At 39.3% G+C, this 27,005-nt stretch overlaps 1 protein-coding gene across 1 annotated transcript in view; it reads right to left on the bottom strand.

Annotated features, from left to right (window-relative positions):
* Window positions 1-11,793: 11,793 nt before the first annotated feature.
* dok4 (docking protein 4) overlaps window positions 11,794-27,005 on the bottom strand; it is a gene marked incomplete at both ends in the record, with an annotated part of 51,404 nt that continues 36,192 nt past the window's right edge. Inside the window, 7 exons of the mRNA XM_083912325.1 lie at window positions 11,794-11,939; window positions 13,418-13,535; window positions 14,530-14,668; window positions 18,128-18,317; window positions 22,446-22,565; window positions 23,254-23,368; window positions 25,872-25,979. Of these exons, the coding sequence (XP_083768451.1) occupies window positions 11,794-11,939; window positions 13,418-13,535; window positions 14,530-14,668; window positions 18,128-18,317; window positions 22,446-22,565; window positions 23,254-23,368; window positions 25,872-25,979 (936 nt within the window). The remainder of the gene's footprint in view (window positions 11,940-13,417; window positions 13,536-14,529; window positions 14,669-18,127; window positions 18,318-22,445; window positions 22,566-23,253; window positions 23,369-25,871; window positions 25,980-27,005) is intronic.

Here is a 27,005-nt window from a genome sequence, read left to right as displayed (position 1 = left end):
AATTGACAATAAAGTAATTTGAAAGAAATTGAGTGTGTTTGAGTCTGTGTGTGTGAAAAGTCAGCAATAAAGAATGCAATGGCACCATCGGCCAGGCAGGAAGACTAGTAATGACTGTAGTGTGATTATACAGGTATACTGTGATATTATTTCATGATTTGCACAGTATTTCAACAAATTACCATACAAATATTTGTTTTAAGGAAAGCGCACAGAGTACACTGGAGTGTACAAAAAAATATCTCCTTAGGTGATGGAGATTAAAAAAAAAACAATTCTCACCATGTTTATGTACCCTTATGGTACTCTAAAATCACTGGGTAAAAAAATATGTAATCAAAATTTGATAATTCATGCAAGAAAGGGATAACCCATATTATTACCCAGGGTTAGATAAAGGCGTGCTGTTTGTTCAAGATATCAGCAGATGGGAATGAGATAATTTAACTAGTTTACACCACGGAATACTGTTAAATGAATGACTGAAATACAGCTTAGCATTAAGTGTGTGTTAAGAATTAAAGATTTTTGGTCTTTTTAAAATGCAATGTTAATAACAGGCATTAAAAGTATCTAATAAGCCATTGGAATTAATCTTTTCTCTCATTCAGGAATAAAAATAGTGTGTCATGGAATGTGCACCCACACAATGCCACCAAAGTGAGTAATAAATTATGTTTTATTGCTATTTATTGTAAAACAGTACAGCAAACCTTTTATTTTATTTATTTTTTTACAACTAAGACTTTTTCTCTATAGCCTACAATATGACACTTTTCTCACAATTAAAATATTTACTGTCCATCCAGCCACAGTGTGGATAATAGTGACAGTTATGTCCGGCGTGGGTCTGAGAGAGCTACAGAGACCATGGGGCACCACCTTGGCCTTGAGGGGGCTAACGTCCTCTGGTTCTGCTGGAGAGGTCTGGAGTGGAAGAGCCTCCTGCCATTTTGTCGCCAGTATCTGGATGGAAGAGCAGTCCCAGATGTCCTCCTGTTCCATTGCAACAGGAACATATGACCTGGAATCTGTGTCAAGCTTCGAGCTAGTTGCAGCTATGAAGGATGACCTGCACCACCTCCACCTGCAGTATCCATTAATGAAGGTCATCTTCTCTGGCATCACACAGAGATGCAGGAGGGGGAAGGCTGGTGCCAATCCTGGGAAGATTGACAAGGCTAGCAAGTTTGTGAACAGTGGTACATATGTTCATTGTTTAAGTGGCAGCTTTGTACAACACCCTAAAATAAAGCTTGACACTCCTGGGTTATTTCTCGGTGAAATGAGGGGAAATTATACTTTTAAACAGTTTTGCCAAGTCCATTAAAGCTCTACTTCACCAACAGTGAAATGTCCATGTCTGACAGATTGTTGGCCGTTGAAGTTTTAATTGATTCTATTTAGGCCCCATAATTCGTAATGTCATGTCTTATGTGATGGATGTAATACTTGTGGAGCTTTTCTTTTTTGTTTAATAAATAGTTGTGGCCATAACATTGTTCAGTCGTACAAGCTATGCTCTTCCTCCTTCCCTACATCCACTATTCCCACTTTCACCATCCCAGTCTTACTGCCCCATGGTCTTTGACCCGCTCTCCTCCTATGACAGATGGAGCTGTAACAAATTATAAATAGTTCAAAATGTTAGAATTTTTGTAGTTCACAGTTTTTCATTATTAGTTACTAAGAATGTTGTACAAGTGATTCACTTAATTAGAGACAAGCTGTTACTGGGGCAAATTTACATTCAAATTGTTTGCCGCATTGCTTTTTTAGCCTCTCTCAGTGACTAAAAGAAACTGTTAACATAAACAGACTTCAGAACCGTTTGCTTTCCCAGGCTGTGAGCCTGCCACTCATTAACTGTGCCACATGCTAGAACTCAAGAAGAGTAATATCCCCTGGACTCAATGCACCTTACCTCTATTGCTTATGGACCAATCAATTTTTCAACTATGCATTACAACCAACATACAGATTGTTGCACTGTTCTCGCCGTATTTCAAAAGGCAACTTTTATTCCTTTACCTAGCCTTTGGACTGTCCCCATTGTATGTACAGATAGCTGAACCAAAACCTGTTACTAAAAAATAAAATAGAAACATTTAATACTTCAACTACCTCTTTCATTGTGCAAAATTGTCTTTTGACAGTCCACCTTAATCCTGATTGAGAGGTACTGTATATATTTTTAATTCTTTTATATTCACATTTATTACATTGTTCATTATTATTTATTACATTCTTCTGTACATATTCCAGTGTTATCTTTACATGGTTTCCATGGATAATGTAATTGTTGAAATGAATGCAGATTTTAATGTGCAACACAGGTTCTTTTGGAGGTTTGATGTTTTTTAATGGTACAGATCTGGTACATTCGATCTGGACATTAGCATCATGCACAGTATTGTAATAATTCACACAAATTGATAGAGGGTTTGCCACTATGTGTTGTCAGTTACTTTGCTCTTTATACAGTATGTTATCTTTTATCAAGGAATTTGGAATAACCAAGCAAGTAGAATCACATAAATTATCCTTTAACTTTGAAAGTTGTCATCTGAGTAAGCTGAAATCCAGGCAGTCTCCCTTTTTCACAACCAGATGAACACTTCAGGGAAGACATAGCAGATCACAATGAACCATATCCAGTACATATACCAACTTCTCTGGGCGGTTGCATGAATGCCTTCTTCACTAGGGGACCATTGTGTTGGATGTACAGTTTAATGTGAACTAACAACCTCCGACAAACATCCTTCTATATTTTATGTATTGTACATAAGAACACACTTGAGGATGATTATGAGTCATCAGTATTTTGCACCAACAGAAGGTCCGCAGGTATTTACTGCCTTATAGAGTTGTCAAAACTTGGATACTCGGAAAATAATTGATACTAAAACTACTAGTTTAGATTAGATACTAACTTGCAGGATGGTATCGTTACTTCTGCCATCAACAGTGCCGTCTCTGCCTCCTCCTAATACGTAACGTCACCCAGAAGCGCTACGTCCCTCTGATCACAACACTGAGCTGACTGAGCACAGCTAGCACTGGAAGAGCTCGAGACCAGTTTTAGCAGAAAATGAACAAAGCAGTATTGAGCATACAAGGCTAATGGCTGGGGAAAGGCTAAGAATGTAAAGCTAGTGTCTAATAATACACAGTAACGTTAACGGCAGAGCTAAGCAGCAGACATCATCAGTCCTGACCGTCTAACATTAAGAGACGTTAATTATACAGGACACAAAAACGTGTCTGAAAGGTATCGAGACAGAAAAAGTGGCAGCTGCTATACCAACTCTATTTAATCAGAAACAATATTATGGAGCCAATTCAGCAGAAACACAGAAGATAAACAGGACTGTAGCTGAATACATCAGCATGGGCCAGATCCCTGTTTACACTGTGTAGAAACCTGACTGACAACAACTGATTCACCAACTGAATCCAAGGTTTCACCTCCTTCATGGAATCATTTAATGTCCACACAAATCCCTGAGCTATACAACACAATATAACTAACAATACAATTATGTGTTTTCCTTTTTCTTCGCATTAAGTCAGTGATGTTATTGATGTCGTTTTTATTGTTCCAATCTTTATTTTAAAATTTCTGCCTTCATTTTTGTAATTTGCTCTCTGTGGTACCGAAAATGTTATTGAGTATTTTCCTGGGTATCGATGTTTCTAGAATCGTGACAACCCTATTACGCAGCCCATGGAGTTTTGCTATAATTGTCTATCTGCTTACAGTGGGAATAAATATTATAATAAGTAATTGGATGAATGAATGCCATCATATAACAACACTATAACAAACAATTAAAGCTCCATTCTCAATGGCTATAAAATCAAAAAGTGGGTTTATCAGAGCTTTGTCATTAAAAACTAGTCATGTACAATTAAAGATTCATGAAGCATTTTTTAAAATCAAGGCTTTTTATTTAAACAAAGTGCTCCATGTTTTGGGCTCTGAAAATACAGAACATGCTTAATGAAACTTAATTTGGTCATCACTACTGAAAAGAGTTGCTGCTGATGGATGAGATCCGTGAGACTGAACGAAAACAGTGAGCTGAAAGATGCCAGAAAAGCTCTGTGTAGCTGAGGGGAGCTGCAGAGATGGGTTTTCATTTCCTTCACCACAGGGATGGTTCATTTTGTTTGTCAGCAGGATTAGGCACGATTTTCATGAAATTTGGTAGAAGGAAGAACCCTTTTAATTCTGAGGTGGATCCTGATCATGGAGTAGGATACACAAATTATATTTTTAACTTCTGTTAACATTGCGAGATGGTGGAGGTCTGCGCTCTCCATGAGCCCCCCTAGTTATGCGTGGGTTTGTCACTACAAGCAACACTTTCATTAATTTATTGGAAACTTACCCACTTTCAGATGAAAAGGATCTGTCCTGGGGCTTTAATGCCACCCCAAAAAATGTAACCAACTGAAACCTAATGGACTTAATCTTTCAATGTTGAATATTTGACATGTAACAATAGTTTTAAAAAAGAAAAGGCAAAACATGTTTAAAGGATACAAGGTTTAAAGGAAGGCTACACCATTCAGTAATGGACTTTATTTTTCTACAAAACATGCACTTGGTGTGGACAGTGTAAATGGGTGAAAACAACATCTTGTCATCTGTTACAAAGCTAAGGGGAGGTTATAGCCATTGGTGCAAGCTGACACTATCAATGTGATAACATTACAATCACAAACAATGACTAGAACTGTCTGGTGCTTTCATGCTAGAGGAAAACTGTTTCCATCCTTTTCCCCAGCCATTTCCATCAATACGATCTTTCAATTAGCACTTTATTGTGCCACTTATATAACCAGAGTGGTGTTTTACAAAGCAACATAAGCAGATTTACTGAGGTATGTCTGGCTTACCTTAGTAAATCAGGCTTGTTTCCAGGAAATTCTGTCTCATAGAAGACGGTTCCGTTCAAACTGAAATATCGATTGCCATGAAATTCTGTACAGATATTTGTTTCCCAGATGATGAATCCTAACTTTGATGATACTCTGACCTTTCATATACTGACACTAGCAGGTCAAATATTCACTGATTCAGTAAAATAGTTTAAAAATCCACTGGAGGTTGTCCAGACTAACTATGTCCTGGCATAGTTCTCAGGTGATGTAATCCTTTGAACTTTGGGGGTCATCTCTAGTGCCACATATGTTCAAAGTGAAAAGTCTTACTTAACTATTGGAGGGATTGCACTGAAATTTGGCATTCACGTTCATACTGTTATAAATGTGGTCATCCTCTGACTGTTCTGCTCCACCAAATTTAAATTTGTACAATATTGTTTTATGATCAAATATCTGCAAAATGAATTGCATAAAACCTACATAAACCTTACTTTCAGTTTAGTGCTAACTAGCAGATGCTAGCATGCTAACATGCTAAACTAACATCGTCAGCGTCATAGCATACTGACATTAGCAATTACGCCCCATTTCCAGCAGTTTTGTTTTGCGTTCTTAGTTCCGTATAGTTTTGGGAGAAAGAACACGCAAGGAAATGCATCTCTTTACGGATGGATGGAAACACCACCGCAGAGATAGGAGAAAGTGGGTTTTTTTGCCTTCCAGTGTTCTGTAATATGCAAATTTAGTATATACTGAGACAATAACAGGACATTATAGATGTATATAGATGTAATAATGAACTCTCAGACTTTTATATAACTTTGATTTAGGCGGTGTAGCCTATGCTAACCATTTAATAAAATAACACTCCTCAACTTCACACTGTGTTAAACTAGCTGAACTAGTTTCTTTTTCATTATACAGGTTGTGACTTATGAATATAGTCAAGCAACTGAATTGAATGAAATAGTCTGTTTCTAATTCGCTAATTCAACAGGATGTTAGCATACAGTAAAATGCCATAAAGTGCATACGGTCTGTCCGAAACTGGCCGCAGAAGTAAAGTTTTTTCAACGTACTTGATGCAAATTCTGGATCGGAAACCCCCCCTGAAGTTTCGCATTGGAGATCATGGAGGTACCCATTGGAATAAACTGACTTTAGGTCGACTTGTATACATACAAAGAGAGATGTGGAAGTGAGACTAGCTCAAAGCACCGCTGTGCTCTCATTTTTCCATTTTTTCCATTTGAATAATTAAATTGAAGGTAATGTTTGACCCATGGCTGTAGCTTTAGTGAAAGTAGCATATTCACCATTTTCTCTCATGCAAATGAAAGAAATAAAACAGATACTCAGAAACATATACCCTACTATCAAAAATACTAGAGTCGCACAACCAGTCTGAAGGTATTCAAATCGTACTTTCACCATGCAAAGGAGATTATGTCACTTCTGTAAATCAACTGCAGCATAATTCCACAAAACTTTTCATCCTAATATTATCTGTTTAAATGTGACACTCTGTTGCCGTGAAAATCGGCCATCTCTTTATTTGTGTGTTGCCTTTATTGATGCGATCTGTGCTTGATGTTTCAGGTCTGTGATTCAAAATCATAAATGAGCTATTTTTAATCCAGACATGGTTTAGTGTGACCTCATTAGCTCTGAGATGGCTTTATGAAAAAATCTTAATCCTGGTTTAGCTTGTTGAGCTCATTCAAGACAGGCTTTTCACATTAGGCTATGCTTTTCTTCAAGCCTTCTTTATGAAACAGATTCTTTACAAAACAAACAAAAATAGCAGCATGGCATGTTACTGTGGTCAATCTAAGGCCCAAAACGATCCATGCTGTGTGAGGGGACAGTGCAAAAGACAGGTAGATGGTATATATTCTCAGGTGCAGATTTATGTGTGAAGAGACACGCTGACAAGTAGTGGACCGCCTATCTGCTTGTTCAACATTACAAGGTACAAAAAAAGGTGGTGTCTGCATTTAAAATTAACACATTACAATAATCCCTCATGTCACAGTCTTTCTCTCTCTCTATCACACGCACACACATTCCATAGGAAATAAATAGCAATATGTACAAAACCCAAGTTATACAGTATGCAAGTACAGAAAACACATCTATACACAATACATAACTTACATCATGTAAACAACCAACAACGCTTAGCCCTGTCATGTTAAAATTACGTAAAAAAACATCAAACAAACCATGAAATGTAAGTTATAGAAGGATTCCAGCATTAATTGAGCTATATCAAATCTAGACACAATCCAGATACAAGGCATTTCACAATGGTGTATAAGTGGTCGGTTTGTTCCTAGACCTCACATTGCTGTGGGAAAATCTCCACTGTAATATTAACAGTCTCACACCCTTATGACAGAATCAAAAGGCAGCAATCAAAGGATATCCCCCACATGAGCCCGCAGTTGAGAAAAACATGATCCAATCTTTCTTGTTCTGGAAGCCTGTCCTTCCTGGCGTGATTATCATCTTCCTCCCACCACTACCTCACCTCTAAATAGCTGAGTTCTTTGTCAGACAAAGTGTTATAGAAGGCAAATGCAGTATTTAGCAATGTCAAGCTGCCTCGATGAAATGCAAATGTTCTTTTCTGTAAATGGCCAAACAGGCAGCTTTGGGGTAAGTAAGGTTCGTGTCTAGATGGTAATTCTAGATTTGCGAAAAAATAGCAAAAGCTCTCTCAAGACTTGTTTCCCGATCACCTATACTAACCTTAACCATTAGTGTTCAATATCTAACCGAAACCATTTCTTAATACCCAACCTTAACTCGCAAGATTTTTGGTTACCATCTAGGCATGACCATTTAATAAACCAAGTAGTTGCTCTGAGGGTCCAATATTGCTGCAAATGGGTTTACATTGGAGCAGACGCTACAGGGTGCCTTGTGCATTGGTATCAGATGCTGGGGGCCACTCACTAAGCTGCCATATATGATATTTTTATACGAAACAAGCGTGAGATCGGGTTGGCAGGACTGAAGTTTAAGGTTAAGATGATAAAAATGGAAATGAGTTACCCTAAGAATCATTCATGCCACAAGAGAATGTAGGCAGCTATGATTCACCTATACAAGGGTCAGATGTAGATATGGTTCATTGTCCTCCCCTAATTATGATACACTTTGACCATAACAGATGATCAATACTGCATTCATGGGAATAGTTGGACTTTCTAAGATGCTAATAATGCTACATCTGATTTTGAATTAAGAAATAATTTGAATCTTAGACTCACCAAAATTTGTTCGACAAAAGTTGTCGAAACATGGCAACAGAGCGATAACAAGCCCCTTGCAATTAGATGAACAGACAGGTTGTTAACATGCCAACAGTAACCAGATAATTTAAATCTCATGGTGGTAAAACCGAAAAAAACGCCACCTGAGTTCTACTCCGGCCTAAAACTGAGACTGGAACCCAGGTCTTACCTGCGTCTTTCTTCACACCTGACCTGGCTGAACCCTAAAGGTACTATCAAAATTAAGATAAAATAACCCATGTGGGCAGGTGGTCAGGATGGAGGACTAGTTTATGTAACAAACTTAACCTACGTAAGTACTTAACTCACGTAGATAACTTAATTTACGTAACAAACATACTTATTTTGATCCATAACACAATCTTTTTCAAAACCTAAACAAATTTTTTATTTTAATTCCCAACGTTAACCACATGTTCTGGCTAACAGCTCCTCCCAAAAGTCTGGACAATACGTTTCCCCTCAAAAAGTAATTGTTTCATTGTGTGGGAGTGTAATTTTCTAGTAATTTTTTCGAGTTGGTAGCAGAACTCTAATTTTACTGTGCATCTTCATTATCCCTTCTAAATACTGTAAGTTGGGCTAACCTGAGGGTTTGTTTAATCACTTTTGAGTCATACTGTTGTGTTTCCAGATCAGGTTATTTAACTCAGTGAGTGTGACTGGTAGAAATAGTTACATCAGAGAATGAGATCTAAGTTGTAATAAACTAGAATTTTAATTTAAGACCATCTGACCCCAGACTAGTTTGACTGAGTGGAAGCAACAAAAAGGTGTGAAATAAACCCTTACAGAACTGACGTTGACACTATGCTGATTAAACTGTTATAATATCATGATTTCTCTACTGTTTGTTTGGGGCCCCCCACATTATTAATCATGCTTTATCAGAGTCCCCAACCTTGAAAAATCCTGCCAGTTTATTCATTTTCTACAGTAGATCTTGGTCCTGTTGTTCTTTCGTCGTTGTGCTTTTCTTTTTCGTGCTCTGTTATCACATTTATTTTCAGACATTTTGCTACTATACAGTCTGGTAACAGTGAGTGACGTATCATTTGACAAATTTTTTCCCCCAGTGTAGTAAATAAAAAATAGAATAGTCTGGCCAATGCAGGGCCTCTGCTGCAGGCTGCAGCCTAGGCCAGCCAGTGCATTAATCCGCCTCTGATTCCAGGGATTGTTTTTCCCCTGTGGTCAAATCATAAGGTACTTGAGTGCTCCAGGGTCAGTCCAAATGCCCTTCAGGTTGGTCCTAATATTCTTGCCCTGTTCTTATGTGACTTACAGAGGGAATATAACATTATTTAATCATAATGTGTCTATAGCCCAATGGGATAATTCCAGTCTTCAGTTTTGACCTGATGTCTCACATCATGGAGGCAAATGGAGACACACTGAGTTCCTCTGTAGGCAGACCAAGTGCCCTCATGTGCCCCTCCAGTGGCTCTTAATACCCCTCTATTTCAAAATACTGTGACTTTAGAGCAGAAATAATCCCCAACTCTGTGGGAGGAAGAGACGCCATTTCCAGTCCGTGAACGCCAATGTTTGTACATGTTTTCCTGTTTTTCCCTTGTGTTTCAGTAGAGAGTTTCATTTCAGTGTTTAGGGTTTTGTTGCTCTAGTAAGAAATACATTATTTGGGTAAAATTAATATCTGTTATTCAAGGGATCATATGTTAAGACACTGAATATCAATCCAAATGTAACATCAGTATGGGCTTTCAAAAATCCCTATCTGTTGACCTCCACACTGTTAGCCCCTCTGCAACTTCTAACCCTTGAATAGCATCAGAAAATAACAGGACTGTGCAAATATAGCTCAATAGAAGCATGTGGCTACAAGGAGGTGTAATAGGATACATCCCCGAGAAAGTCTGAAGCTCCTAAGGGTGAATATCTAGTTTAGTACAAGAGCCAATCCATAAAAATAAACCCAATCACAGTTTCATTCCAAGGTTCAGAACCTCAGCACAGCAAGCAGATCCAGTAACTGAAAAGTCATGTCAGTTTTCAGCAAAATCAAAGGCATTAATCCAGAGGCGGACGTACAGTGAAATTATCAAGTGTTCTTGAGACAAGTGTGTCAGCTGGCACTGGTTAACTGGGAACTTTTCACAAGGGAATCCGAGATGTCAGGGTATTTCCAATGATAGCACAGTCCATGTGGTGCTATAAAGGCACCATGTAGTCCTGATCCACACAGTATTCAATGTTACACACTGGGCCTTATTGACGTCAACTGCATGGCAACTTTTGTAAATTGTGTCACTCTTAGGGTGAGAAACTCAAGCTACAACATCAGTGTCCTTCTGTAAACACACCAAATAAAAAAAAATTGGAAATTTCAACAAAACTTGGCATTTCACAGAATGATTCCTCACTAAAAATCTACCAAATCTACCCAGCTAGCTTGGTTAGTTTGTGACGGCTTTAATATGCCTCAAATGAACTCGGTGCTATGAAGTGTAATCATACACATCACAAAAGTGTTTATACCTGATCCAAATGGCCAATTTAAAGGTGAGGTGAAAAGCCTGCCTTGAAGCCTCAATGCAGTGAATCATACAAAATTTGGTTCTGATGCACGCTTTGGGACAGTTTCTTTCATTAACACTGACAAACAATCAACATATATTAAAAGTAAAGTTTCCAATAGTGAATCGATAATCCATTAATATTTACTTGGATTTAAATTGAGCAATTATTTTAAGGCAATTTCTATTTTCCCTATGATTAGGATCAAATTAAAAATGTCTTATATATAATATAAATATTTCATGAAACCGCTAGCTGAAATCAAGCAATCTTATTTATAGCTGTGATATACGGTATAATAAGGAATATATCTGCAGACCGTGTGCATCCAGAGTTTTGCCAGGCTGCGTCAATTCTAACGATAAAAATATGGATGAGGTTTAAGATATATTCATATGCATATGATGGACTACAGTCAGCAAAATTGAGTTGTGGTGTTAGTGGTGGAGAGAACCAATGGATAACTGGGCAAGTGTATTGGTGAGTGATGAGCATTAGCTAACAAAAGCAAATGCTGTGTTGTTTTTCTTTCAAGTGTTTTATCTCAAATCAATTTTTAGATAATGATTTCAATAAAAAGCTGTAATATAAATTCAGTAAATAATAATCACTACAAATTGCTATTCAAAGCTTTTCACACTGCATAGAGAGTGGCCATTCGGAACAGATGGAAACACTTAGGCCTGGTTGGACATATTATACAGCCTAGCTGATTCAAAGCATACTGAGAGCCATTAAACAGTTGGTAATATATGCCAATCTGCCTGAGTTTCTCATCCTGAGTGTGAAAAAATGTCAAATACCCCCCGGCAACTGTGGAATTGTAGGAGATGCAGTCATGTAAGGAAGCTCAATCTCCTTGTAGTCTTTTGCTGAATTTAGTTTTCACTTCCTGCTGTCTGCATTCAGCACGGTCTGTTGGCCAGTGTTAATCACGCCTTTTGCCTGTGAGGTGTAATGTTGGGCTGTAAAACTAATGTACGTTTCTTTCACTTTGCGTGAATTGTGTGTGCCTGCATGCATGTGGGTATGTCTATGTTCGTGAATTTTCCATATGTCACTGTCCAGGGTACGTGGGGTAGTGTGTCGGTGAGTGTGTGTGTATGTGCGACTGGGACTGTGCATGTGTGTTTGACAGGGGCAGCGTGGCATGGCGGTCAGGAGGCAGGTGGGTGGACAGAAGGTCGTCCTCGGCAGCATCACCTACAGACAGAGCAGAAACACAGCTGTCAAGCGTCTTTGAATACTGAGAAAAGTGCTATATTATTATTATTGTTACTGTAGCACACACAAACAGGACAAAATGAGTTCATGAACGAGTATTAGAGGCACTGGTAGGTGTGTTTTTCCCTTTTCAGGCAAGCAGTTTCTCTCTGCTTTAAAGAAATTCTGGCGCAAAATAATGTTTTTTACATACAAAAAATAAGCCATCGAGACAGTTTTTTATGCGTAATTACTATCAACGGAGATAATCCGGGGAGTTGCTAACAGCCGGATGTGGCTAACACTGATTAGCTCGGGGCATTAAGGTGAACACATTCAAACGTCTTTTTTTAACCACTAATACTGCTCAAAAGAACACCAAACCTCTGGAGTAGCATGAGAAGAGTCCCTACACAGAAAACAAAGCACCAACAACGTAGTTAGTGAACCCAGAGTTTATTAAAGAGTGTTTTAAAGACTTACCTACTGGCCCCTGTACCAGCTCCTCTCATAGCTGCTGCAGAGGTTTGGTGTTATTTTGAGCAGTATTAGTGGTTTAAAAAGCCGTTTTAATGTCTTCACCATGCTGCCCCGGGCTAATCAGTGTTAGCCACATCTCGGCTGTTAGCTACTCTCCGGGATTTCTCCGTTAATAGTTCATACACAAAAGAAAATGTCTCGATTACTTATTTGATGTATGCAAGTGTCGAAAAAGACCATGGGATGATTTTACGTCGGAGTTACACTTCAAGTCTTTTTGCTAAGCTAGGCTAACCATTGGTAAGAATCACCCATTGATATAACGCACTTCAATGATATTTAAAGTTGTATTCCAGTTTCTATAAGGTGTTTATTCTGGATTTGGTGTGAATAACCTCTACTCTAGCAATGCTGGTGCCAGCAAGTTTGATTGGAGCCAGGAAATTAGTTCCAGGCACAATAAAAAAGGACTAAGGAAGTAGATGTTATTTCCCTATACATATAGACTTGCCCTGCTCTCGCTTCCAACTTGTCAAATTGGGCAGCTTGGTCAGTGGCCCTCAGCAACACCCTTTAGCATCTGTACGAGGCGCACCATGCTGTAACTGCTCAAGATGACATAAAGGATAAAGAGCGCCAAAGTCTTGTAGGGAAGAGGTCGGGGCGGATGAATGAGTCAAACAAACAGAACTTTCCCTAAACATCTACACTGATTTACTTTAACTTATTTAACCTATGTAAGTCACGGTACATAAGTGATTTACTTAACTAATGCCATGTATGTAAGTTAAGTAACAAACACATTTAGTTTACCCTAACCTCAATATTTATATTTCCTAAACCTAACCAAGTACTTTTGTAGTCTAAACCTAACCATACCATGCACATGCCAAAGGGGACGCCGAGTTTGGAGTGAGAATGTTATGATAGCATACAAAATAATGCCTACATAAGAAAAAGAATAGATTGAAATTGTGTGAAGGCCTGTGTGAACCTACCGTTGCCAGGATCCATGCCAGTCTGATTTCCGGTGATGTGGTGCCAGTACACGGATCGGGGCAGGATGGCGGTTGGGGTGCAGGGGTAGGAGCCAGGCTCTGTACCCACAGACATCAACTGGGAGTCATAAACACACAAACATCAGGAATTAAAAAAAGGGCAATGAAGATTAGTAATTTTAATTTAAGAATCAAATAATTAACAATGTCTGGAGTAGGCATGATCACAGGTAGGTTGATACTGTGGATAACATTACTAGAAAGATTGGATGTGGCCGAGCAGGTGTCCAAGATCATTGGTAGAGAGCTACAATTGAAAGTATCTCACTCACTGCAGGAACAGGGTGCAACTGTATCATCAGGGTCATCACCCAGCCATCACCAATGTTAGTTATCGAAAAATAGAAATAAGTATTTACCTCATTATAAAGGCAACTACATTACTTTACTGAATACTTCCACGAAAAGGTAATGTGCCTATGGCTTTCATATCAGTTTTGTTGTTATTACCATACCTAAGATTATGCTGGGCCAATCAGCTTAATATGTTTTGTGCGTATTTATGACTGTATGCTCAAAGATCTCTCATCGTACGGTGGTCGTTTAATCCAATAATGTCAGCCTGCGGCTGAAATGCCTTTATCAGTTAACTCATCACTTATGATGCCGATGCACTAAGGGACCTTTTGATTAACATGGCAGGGCAATGTGCCATGCAGAATGAACTTACACTGAATGCCATTGTAAATGTTGCAGGTATGATATGGAGCAGTCGAGGTCTGATGATATCAATGACGTGCATAATAATTAGCCATGTGCTGGTAGAGAGAGGAGCTGGTTTGTCATAGCCAGCATCTGTATTGACTATAAATTACACTTTTCTTATTATCTATTGCATGTTTTTACAAGATTTTTCTGCATTGGAATGTAATCCTTGTAATCATGGCTGGATCAACCTGTTTGGGGCTTTGTGAAGATACATGTTAAACCAATATTATCCCTCTTTTAGCTCTGTTAGGTCTCAATGAAGAAGAAAAATATCTGTCTCTTTTTGTTTTTGGTCACATAAGAATGTGTGTGTGTATGTATATGGATGATAGCCAGGTTCTCACCCTGCTGTTTTTCTCCATCTCCAGCAGGACCTTCTTGTGCTGCTCTGCAATAGCCAGTGTAGAGGAGTGAACCCTCTGGTAGATCTGCTCTCCCTCTCTGGTCTGGAAGGTGTAGAGGCCTTCACCGCTGTCACACATCCTACACACAACAGCAACTCAATATGAAGCCAGTGTACAAAAGTTTTCATTCTGGAAAACCTTAATGAGCTCCTACTCCTACGACTAGAAATTAATCAATGTGGGATTTCAGGAAGAGTCAGTGTCTTCTGAATGCTGTTTTATCACACAGTTTTAAAGCCATTCTACACGATGTCTGAAGCAAAATTCTGATGCAAAAATGTGTACTAAGTTCACTTGACTGTTCATTTGGTCCAGACATAAGAGAAACAGAGTACGTTTGGTGTCATGGATTGTATAAAAGAAGAGGGCGCAGCGACATCATCCATTGCTTGGTGGACAAAGCAGGGGGAAACGAGCTGATGTGTGTCATCCTGCAGATCTCTTTCACCATTCACTGGTTGAATGATGGTAAAGTTTCCCTTAAAATAAAATTCTGGCGTAACTGAAGCATCAATGGGCTCCTTCCTTTGGGATTGACTTTGGTAATCCACTTGAATGGACTTTACTATGAGAGGAGCTGGTACAGGGGCCAGTAGGTAAGTCTTTAAAACACTCTTTTAATAAACTCTGGGTTTACTAACTACGTTGATGGTGCTTTGTTTTATATGTAGGGACTCTTATAATGCTACTGCAGAGGTTTGGTGTTATTTTGAGTAGGAAAACGGCCGCTCGAGGTGAAGCCCGTTTCCCTTAGTTTAGACTGCCCCCAAGCTCATAGGTTGGCTCTGCCGTTTCTAGTGTGATTGGCCGTCCCCGCTGTCACTCCATCTTGCCCGCGCACCGGCCTACTAGTCTGCAGTCAGGAGTCTACAGGAGTCTGCTACTGTAAGTTGGACGTTTGTTCTGCCTGGTTCACGTCAGCCAGAAGGATTGTAATATCAGAGGTTTAATTTACATTAATGTTTGTATCGTTGTCCATGTGCCTACGTGCGTGTGTGTATGTGTGTGTGTGTGTGTGTGTGTGTGTGTGTGTTTGGTAATTAGGTGCAGCCAGGATGTCTAAAAAACACAAGAGTCAAAGTGTAAGTTACTCAAAGAAATGCGTTACACTCATCCTTCAACACCTTCACTAGCTCTCAATAAAGCCGCATACCCACTTCAAGATCCTCCTCATCTTTTACAAAGCTCTCAATAATTTGATCAATAAAATGTATTATTATTATTTTTATTATTATTATAACTGTAGAGCCTCAACAATGCAATGACTTAAAAAAAGCTTTTATTGAATGCCAAAGATATCCACTTATTTTCATGTATTACTTATATGTTGAAAGGCAGCAACTGTTTAAAAAACACCAACAATGAAAGATTTAGGAGAAAATACAATAAAACCTCAGATTACAAATTTGATTTTCAACATCCAAAATCGTGATAATTGTGAAACTAAGTTTTTTCCTCTATAACCGTATCATCAAAATTGACGAACACCAACAATAGCTCACTGACTTGGATAGTAAGGAGCACCTGAACTCTGAAAAAGACGTTACAATTCATTTTGATGAAGTGAAAACACACTGTGAGAGGGCCAAAGTCCTGAGATTTTAACACAGACAACACCCAAAAACAAGTTCACAGCTATTTTATTGTACACAGTGCTGTAGTTTTTCTTTAGCCTCAAACACTTTTCAATTCTCTGGCCAGGATACACCGTTCTATTCCTTTTCTCCTGTTTTTCTGTGGTGACAAGGAGTTTCGTTCAGGATTGTACCTTTGTTTTACCTTGAGGCTGGTTTGCTAATAATTTTGGCCAGCTCTCTCTCTGGTGATTTTTGCATGCTTCTTTTTCTAGCAATAAAGGGTTAAATGACTTCATCATCCACTTTTTCAATGTTTTTGGAGTGAAAAGTGTAGAGCGTGGGCACACATCATCCAAACAACAACAAAATTGTTTGTTTTGTATTTCCTGGACTCTATTCTTTTAGTCAAAGGTTTGAGTTCAGCTTAACATTCAGTTGTACGTAAATCCAATTGATTTTAAGTTAATATATGTAGTCCACTTTCCACTAAAGTGTGCCTCTTGCCTTGCCTGTTTACTACCAACAGCACATTTCTTGTGCTCAACAGTGCAGCTGTGCATCTCTGTCACAAGGGGGCACTGGAGTAACTGTCTAAGTCAAACGTTTACAAGTTTAGTTTCAAATTCAAATGGAAAGTTTGTGTTTTGTGCCATTTATGCCCTAACTTTTTAATACTGGTATTTAATAATTCCTTGCTATTTCACAGAGCGCTGGTACTGTGCAGTTTGTATTAAATTGTATATTGGGATGGTTACTGGAGCTGAGTGAATATGGCACAGCCCCACCTAAAATATGTTCACCAGCTGCCACCGATCACATCAATGATCAGGTATTTCTCTGTGAGCTCTTTGTGACATCAGATGACAAAAATACACATCAGGTTCAGTAGAGTGCTGCCTCACCTGCTGTCAGTAAAAAAATAATAATTTTATCCACGATGCAGGATGGCATCATCAAAACTGTCCAATGAATGAGTTACCTGTCAGTCTGAATGATATATGATTATGACTCTTGGTTTACCTGCAAAGTAAAAAGGTAACCAGTATCATTTTTCATTCCCCAGTCTGGACAAAATTACCTGAACTACAGGTGAGAAAGTGACCCAAGACTCATAGTCCACCTGATCAAACTCAAGTGCACTTGTGTACCCTTTCACACTTTGTACTGGTGGTTGTGATTGTCACTGAGGCTCTGTGATCATCAATTCACAAGTTAATAATAGTAAAATCACTCATTTAAAATAGTCTGTTTCTATTAGGTTTTTTTTTGGTTCATTAACATTACTGTGTCCATTGTGAGTCAATAATAAATATTGGACTTATGGAATGAAATGGCAGTAAACTAGCTGTAAATGAATGCATTGCAAACAAGACAGTCTTTGGGAGTGACGCAGTACAACACACCCACAGACAGAGGGCTCTCTTGCTTTTTAGTTTGATTCAGACCACACACACACACACACACACACACACACACACACACACACACACACACACACACACACACACACACACACACACACACACACACACACACACACACACAACACACACACACACACACACACACACACACACACACACACACACACACACACACACACCATTATCTGCATGCTGACCCCATCATAGCTCCTCAGGTTTTATCAAAGAGTAGGAGATAAGGGGGTCTAACCCATCATTGATTTATCACCTAATCTATTCAATCAATCTCTAAGGTATCCTTGGATTGACCGTAAACTGACTGACACATACACATGCACACACTTTGGTTGTGAGTTCTAATAAAGGAGCATTTCACCTTGAATACACAGTGCTAAAATGCTCTATACTGTAAATGTGTGTGGCAACCTTTGATGTAGGTAACATGCATTTATCTGGGGACAGTTAGTGATTAAACATTACCCCCTCCCTCCCTCCCTGCCTCTCTGCCTCATGCAGCAATCCCATTTCTGGTCTCACCGGCCAGCTTCGAAGGTGAAGCGCGTAGCGTCTCGTCCGTAGCGCCGCAGCGAGCAGAGTGGCCAGGTCACCAGCTTGGTGCGAGGGTTGTGAATGTCCCACAGGTAAATGTTCTCGTGGGTGATCTGCATCATGCACTCCCCATAGATGTCCAGGTTGGGACAGGGGAGGAGGAACACGTTGAAGCGCTCTGAGGAGACCAAGGGAACAGGAATAATGTCAGGGACTTATTGTCATTGTGCTTTGACTTGCTTCAGGGATTTCACAAGAATGTTTTTTTATGTTTAAAAAAACAAAAAGATTTTACAAGAAAAACAGAACAAGTAAAAAAACGTAATAACACAAGAATAGCATGGCCAAGTTACATGAATTAAAGGGAATAAAGAATAAAGCAGACATTCGAAAACAAACATGGGAATGTAAGACAAAAAAAAAGTACAAGTACAAAAGACAAAGCAAAGACAGAGAAACCTCCAAGTGCGGAACAAGGTGTAGCCAGCGACAGCTCTATTCACATACAATATAGTTAGAAGCGAAACCAATTATCAACCTGTGGTTATCTACTATTTTCAAGTGCATGGAGTGGTGGCTTAAAGGAGAGATCGTTGGAGGTAGTCAACCATTTATCAAGGAGGGGATTGTAAAGTATTATCTATTATGGCCAACTTGTATCGCAATCTCTCCATATGTACATATTTCTCCGGTCTCTGAGCCATTGCTGGAAGGGAGGACTAGCCTCTGATTTCAAACCTTGTAAAATAAGGCATTTAGCCAGCAATGTATATAGGGAAATTTCTTAGCCTACTTAGTTGTTAAGATGGATTTTTTCACCACTGAACCAAACATGGCAAAAAGCAGGTCTGGAGCTCTAGTTCAATCCAATGCTTTAGAAAAACAGTATAGTCGAATACAAGGCACCGGGTCTAAATAGGGGCAGGACCAAAACTGATGAATAAGTGTCCTGGCCTCTAGTCAATATTCGTCACATAAGGGAGAAAGGTTTTGTTAAATGGCATGAAGTGTTTATGAAAGTATGGTGGATAACAACTAGGATTCTCTCTGACACCCAGAATGACTGTGGCAAGTTTCTGTTCCTATTGAGTTTTAAATTCATCATCAGGCACTGGCTTGCGGGATTGCAAGATATCATATAAATTAGAAACTGACCCTGCGAGAGAAAATTGTATTTATGCCTTGCATCAGTTTCTGTTCATATTGTGGGATGTGTGTTCCAATAAAAATCCTGAGTTGGGGATGTCTGAAAAAATGATTCCATGAAAGTCCGTTCATCCGCTGGCACAGATTCTTAATACTAGCAATGTTTCGGTATTTCAAAACAAGAAATGTTAGGTCTATTGAGGCTGGAGTTAAGGTGTGATAATGGCAAATTGTGCTGTCCATGTATACCCTGAGTAAGTCAAGGAATAACTAAATTGTTTCCAAACCTTTAAAGGAATGAATGACAACTGGATGTGTAATTTGGGCTGGTATTTTAAAATTTGCCGGGTTATTCAGGAGTGCTGATAGAGACATCCTACCACATTAAACTATCTCAGCTTGTAGCCAATAAGGTCTGTTACCTTGGCTTTCCTTTGCATGCAGAAATTTGCTCTAGAGGGATAGAACATTTAGGTTGGCTGCCCAATAGTAAAATCTGAATTGAGGAAACCAAAGCCTCGTTCTGATTTATAATAACACAAGTGATTTGGGGAAATTCTGGTTGTTTTGTTATTCCATAAAAGATGTAGAGGTGTGGAGTCTAGCATCTTGAAATAATACAGTGGGATAAACACGGGGATACCTTGAAAGACATATATAAAACTTGGGAGAGATCTTACGGCCGACGATTGAGACAGGAAGGGTATTCCAGAAATCAATATAACGTTTCAACAGGTCCATCCTGCAATTACAGTTGCTCTTCAGAAGATATCTATGTTCCTGCATAGCTAATATGGATAAGGATTTGAAATGCTCTATTGCGTTCTTAGACGGCATGGAATGTAAAAAAAAATCAAGGTCTACTTGATCTGATAACAGAATTAGTTCACTCTTTCCCAATGTTCATTTTGTATCCTGAAAAGCTGCCAAAAGTTTCATTTAATCACAGTAGAGGGGGGTTGATGATTTAGAGTGTACCAAAAATAAAATGACATCGTCTGCAAAAAGAGATAAAGAATGTAATGTGTTATAAATTTAAATCTGGGGAAAATTGCGACAGGCCCTGATTTGACAGATGAGAACTTCAATGCATACAATGGAAGAGATGCTCCTTTCACACATTAGGATAGGAAACACTTTCTTTGTTCTGAGGAAAGGACGTCTTTTGTCTTTAGAATACTTTGTGCTCTAAACTATGACCCTGAAAAAGTATTTGTGTTTAGAACCGAAACTTAATAAATATTTGTTTTTGTTTTTCACTTGTTTCTCATCAAACAAACAATAACAAAATCAGTTAGAGAAAACCAGACCTTCAAAGATCAAAAATCACAAAGCACAGTATGTAAAACATGACTTCTTTTCTTCTTAATAAATAACCTGTGGAAGTTGTTGTTAGTGACACAATATCATCAACACATAAATACGGTTAAATAATCATTTTCAGTCATAGTAACTTATTTGATAGTGCATGAAACTAGTTTCCTATGATAACATATGACGGCATGTAACCTTCCCGATATTTGCCTTGTATAGCGTATTCAAATTCAAAATGAGTGAATATCTGCAAAAAAACAATAAAGTTTATCAGTTTGAGCAACAAATATCTTGTCTTTGTAGTCAATTGAATATAAGTTGAAAAGGACTTGCAAATCAATGTATTCTGTTTGTATATTGTGACGGACAAGGGATGTAGTTCTATCATCATTACAATACAAAACAGAAATAAACTGATAACGAAAAAGACAGACTAAACAGGAGGATAAGAGTGATGTGCAGTGGAAGATATAATCAGTCCCAGATTGAATTCAATAAAAAGCAGTGACTAACAGCAAAGTGTTATGCTGTGATTCAGGTAACTGAGAGTTGGAGCAGACATTAAGTTTGCTTTGACATTGTTCAAATAGCTGGTGCATAAAAACTGAGTGTTGCTTCTCCATGTTTAGTTTTGACTCATGGGGACAGGAAGTAGACATGTCCCAGACGATCTGAAAAGTCTGGGGGGCTCATAATGGAGCAGCAGGTCAGAAATATATTTTGGCCCTAAACTATTCGGTGCTGCTTTAAAAGTTGCTTAAATCAATATTAAAAAAAAAAGTATCACATGACTATGTATAATGTGAAAAGGGTTGCTTGTGGGTGACAAACTCACAGAGGATAACCACCCAGCTCTGCAGTTACCCACAGCTCTATGGAGCAAGAAGAAAAACAGAAATGCTTCATCTCATATCATTCTTTATTAGAGACTGATGATAGAAACCCTTGTGTATGTAAAATTAATTATATAAAATCAGGTTGTCCTCAGTATTAGAAGTAAACCACAGTCTATTTTCTAATCTTAACCAAGTAGTTCTGGTGCCTAAACTTAACCCTTACACTGTGTCACCTGCATGTCTTTGGACTGTGGGAGGAAACCGGAGAACCTGGAGAAAACCCACGCAGACACAGGGAGAACATGCAAACTCCACACAGAAGGGCTCCAGCCGGGGCGCGAACCGGGAACCTTCTCGCTGTGAGGCGACAGTGCTAACCACTGTAGTATTATTATATGTAGTATTATTATTATTATTACTATTCTTATTATTATTATAATCATCTTAGCACAGCAAATAGGGGGTTAGGCATTACCTTGAATGGTGAAGGTTAGTATAAGTGGTTGGCAAGTGAGTTTCGTAAGAGTTTTTGCAAGTTTATATCAAGATTTTCACAAAGACTGATGATACATGTGTAACGTTATGTGGGCTGCAGCCTGAAGTAGCGAGCTGAACAGTTGAACGGGATGTAAGTTGATTAACACACATTAATTTAGAATGGGGAACAGACAGAGTCCCTGGAACTAGTGAGTAGATATCAAGTCCTATATCAAATTTTTCTGAACACTGCAGCCAATCCAGGGGCGTCACATGGGTATGGCAGCTGCCACACCTTGGCTCCAGGCGAAAATGTAAATGATAATTTTTTTTAAATAAATGACTTTGTGTCAAATTGTATTGTGATCCCTCATCAACACTATCCGTTGATAGTTTGATGGAGAGACAATCTGAGCTGGAGGACCTAAACTAAACCACAGATCTGCGGTGGTAGCAGTAGAAACGTAAACACCCCTTTAAGATAGAAACTTTTACTCTGCATGTTTGATTTTGCGTGTCTGTGTGTGAATTACCTGTGTGTTCACACTGCACTCCAGCAGCCAGGAGGTCAGGCTCACCCATACTGATGTCGTTGAGCCGTGTGCCCAGACACTCAATTGACAGCGTCTTAAACCAGTCCTCTGCCTCCAGCTCTTTAGAGAGAGACAGAGAGAGATTACATCTACTAGAATCAACATCATTCTTGTTAAAAGTCACTCAGTAAAATAACAGGCTATAGCTGTGGTGCAGGTGGGATTAGGAGGAATACGTAAAACAGGCATAAGTCATGTAAATATGGCGCAGACATATCAACAACCTCCAGGCGAACTGAAAAGGCCCCGTTGAGACCTGGCATTAACATGAACATCTTGTGTGATGCAATAACAAGTAGACAATTGAGCATTGTGTACACACCAGTCCTGGGCCACATTAAAGGACCTCCTACTCATTCACTGGCTTTGTCCACAACGTTTAAAAATTTAGAAAGGCCAAGAGTATTAGTCTACACTAGTGTGTTGTACATTCTGGCACACCAAGGAATAGTCCTAATCTGTATTGTTTTGATGTCTTCTGCTTCTTTTAATTTTCAGCATTTCCAAAGCATTTGTTCTGTGCAAATGGACATTATGTGCGTGCATATTTACATACAGAGCGGGGAAGTGAAATCCAATAAGTGGTCAATCAAGACGCATGTGGAGACCATTCTGCTGCCATATGGGAACTGACATACTCTCAGAACATTATTGCCAGGCAGCACCTTCACACAAACACGAGCCCCTTTTGGACGGCGAGCCCCCCCTCCAGGTCTGAACAGGGCCTTAGTGTGTGCCAATACATTACCTGATTCACAGGTGAAGGTGCGTGATGTGTCGTCTGTAAACACAATAGCCACTGCCTGTCGCTTGGTATCTCGAGGCAACCGTGTGACATTCTTGACATTGCTGATCTCTGTCACCTAGGAAACAGGTTAAAGGTAAAATGGTTAACAAAGTGGAATTCAGAGCTGATTATCTTACTTATTATTGTTTCATTAAAGTGATGTTACCTCAGTAAAATCCACCTATTTTAGGCTGAAATGGTTACTTGAACAGAGGTTGACAAGATGATCAGATGTGCTGGTTCATTGGAGAGTAACAGACACTCCTGAACATATCCCAAAATATACAAACTATCACTTTCATCAACATGTCTTGAGTTGGAAAATGGTCTGTTATAGTTTGATTAAAAGTGCAATGTGTAAGATACGTCCAGATTTCAGCTTACAACATTCAATAAAGGCACTAACATTATTAAAGGTTGAATATGTAGAATCTTTATTAAAAGCTATATTCTTAAAAAAATAATACACACATGGGGCGTTTTGAGGGGTACAGAATGAAAGTGTTGCTTTTCCATAAAAAAATATATTTAGTCTGAAATTAATATTGAAATTTTCTTTTGAAGGGTTTGACAATGAATTTGTTTCATGTTTTGTTTCCATGGTAGCAGCCAATAGCGTTGGGCGTTGCTGGTTGCCAGGATTGTCTGTTGTTGGGTGCAGCTACTGTAGGCTGGCACTGGGTGAAATGGAGTTTTTCAATCCTGCAGCTGCTTCAGAGCCTCAGTGAAGGGGGTCGTTATTTGACCCAGCAGCTGAGTGAGCGGAGACGGGCAAAAACCAGAGTCAATATAGGCCGAGCATTCACTCCATGGACTGAGAGAAAGGAGAGGAACGCCATTCAAACGCACGCCCACATGGCTACGCTTCTCCTTGATCGCTAACATCACTTTCATCTTTACTTACTTTACTCAACTGTCAGTCAAACCTCTCTGCAATTCTTGTTTTTAGTAATATTGTCTTATTCTTACTTGCTGCAAAGAACCTGGCAACCCGACTGCTGGAATTATTTTTTGTTGTTGCGACTACAGTCTTGAGACACTAGATGGCGGCTAGATTGACTAGATTCTGCTCATTCTCCATATTCAACCTTTAACAGAGTGTGAAGAGCAACTTTTATGATGTCATGTCAAAGATATCTATGTATTGTGTTGAAGAGGTATCTACTGAAATGTGCATGCTAATCAGCTAGCCCTGGCCAGTCCTGTCTTATATTACCACTTGTGCCTCAAGAGGCGGTAGTGAGTCACTGTAGCGTCCATTCTGCCAACGTGAGAGGACGAAAGAGAGACTGTTGATATGGATGAAACCCCGAAGAGTCTATCTCCAGCCCAGCGGACATCACTCGTTTAGCTGAGCGCACTGAAACGGAAAGTCCAGCAGAGAGAAGTCATCAAGTGCGTTATCGTGCAGCCAGGCCTCCGTCATCACCATAACGCATCTATCCGTGTGGTTGTCCAGCTTGCTGATGAGAGAGTGGGTATTGGTGGGAAAGACGCTGGGCACAGCAGGTTCATGTCAGCCGGCTCAGAGCCTTGCCTGGATCTCTGCATGCTTGCCTTGCTTCTGCTTCCTCTTGCATCCCTGCATGTTCCTCCTCTCTGCTGTGCCGATGGTCTCTGTGCACTCCGCTGAGCGAGTAATCTCCAACGGGATGGAATAAGACTCTCAGGGGCCCTGTCCATTGCAATAGTCTTTCAAACAAGAGTCTTAAATACACTGCAAAGTTTATTGTGTTTAACTTTACAGAATATTAATTAGGCCTTCATAAAGTTCTTGCACAGGGTGGAATGTGCCCCCTAATTTGGAGCATGTAGCCAGGAACTACACACTGCATCTTTAAAGTGGGAGGAGTTAGGTATAAATTGTTGATAATCCACTAGAGTCTGACAGTTCTGTTTTTTTAAGGCAATAACAGAGAGTTGAGATTTGGAATAAGATAATAAACAATATTAAGGCTGATATTTGAATTAATGTGATACAAAAATTAATTATAAAAAGGGAAAGGGAAGTTTGGGGTCCCCTGCTAAAGCTGCTGCCCCCGCGACCCGACCCCGGATAAGAGGCTGAAGATGAGATGAGATGAGATGAAAAGTGCATTTCTGATGAAAATCTTTATATGAAATTGACATTACATTATAAATATGCATGAATGTATATGTATAAATAAACCATTAACTTGAGTAAAGGATAATTTTTCTAGGCATGTCAAATGTTAGTTTTTTAGCATAAATCTTTCCAGAAGTAAAAGTCTTTCTTCACTGACAATAGTAGGTGAATTGCAGTGAGAGCATTTCCAAGGGTTAGTCGGTTAATTACCAAGTGAAAATAAAGGGAAAAAAGATTTAAAAAACTAGAGTAAAGTCACTTGACAACTTGATACGTCGAAGAACATTAAATGAAGGATTGTGAAAGTAGAAGGTCAAGTGAAGGAGAGAAAGAACGGAAGATGAGTGAGTTCTGAGAGAGAAAGAGGGAGTGAATTAAAAGAGAAGAAGAAGGATTGTTGATTCTTACACACACACACACACACACACACACACACACACACACACACACACACACACACACACACACACACCTTAGGAAAGGCTCTGATGTAGGCAGACTTCTCATCAGGGTATTTCTCCAGACGACGAGGTCCTTTGCTGGATGACTTCTTGAATACCAGCCAGCAACGTCGATAGATCTGTAATAAACACACAGACACACAAACACACACGCAGATGGGATTTAAGTAATTTAATATCCAATAACACTTTGTCAGATACAGTGACTTCATCAAAGCCCAAACGTTACACACAAAACAAAAATAAGTACTGTACATGAACTCGTGATTTTTGGAGAAAGCCATTTGTAAGTTAGCCTGGCATCACCAGATCAAATTGAAAGTGCGAGTCTAGGACATGAGCCATTTTTTATTTTTGGGGCCGTTAAAGAGCCATAGACTAAAATGTATGGAAGTACATTTGGTGCATAACTTAGTTGTAGTTGTAGAAGAGAGTCACACATGTATCAGTAGATTTGTAGTTGTAGAGAAAAATGCTTCAGGAGTTGCAAACTTGTAGATCTTTCCCTTCTACCACAAACAAGAAACTACAGTTACACCTTACTTTATCACAGGTGCACAAATCCGATTCTAAGAATCACAAATTATGAAAGTCATATGCTGACAATTTTGCTACATTTTTTTCAGTGAATGTGGTGCAAAACAAATTTACAGATTTGACATCAAGCGTGAGGCGGGGTCCACCCTGGACAGGACGCCAGTCTATCACAGGACACATAGAGACAGACAGAGACAGACAACCATTCACACTCACATTCACATCTACGGGCAATTTAGAGTCATCAATGAACCCAACGCCTGCATGTCTTTGGACTGTGGGAGGAAGCCGGAGAACCCGGAGAAAACCCGCACAGACACGGGGAGAACATGCAAACTCCACACAGAAGGGCCCCAGTCAGGATGTGTGGTGAGTGATATGTTTAACCACACCCACTTCTGTATAACACAGGTCTCGATGCAGTGTTATTGGGCTGTGATATGTCTTTGGCAGGCTAGTTGGTGGCCAAGCAGCTAGCTAGCTTGCTAATTTCACCACATACTATGGATATTTAAACATAGTTATCCAAAGGTATGGAAATGTGTTTTGCACCAACAGGGGTGCAAAAAATGTAGCAAAAATGTCAGCGTATCACTTTCATAACTTGT

This window comes from Echiichthys vipera, assembly GCF_963691815.1.
Source record: "Echiichthys vipera genome assembly, chromosome: 1".
NCBI lineage: Eukaryota > Metazoa > Chordata > Actinopteri > Perciformes > Trachinidae > Echiichthys > Echiichthys vipera.
Note: the sequence above shows the minus strand (reverse complement) of the source record. Positions and strands in the feature narration are given on the sequence as shown.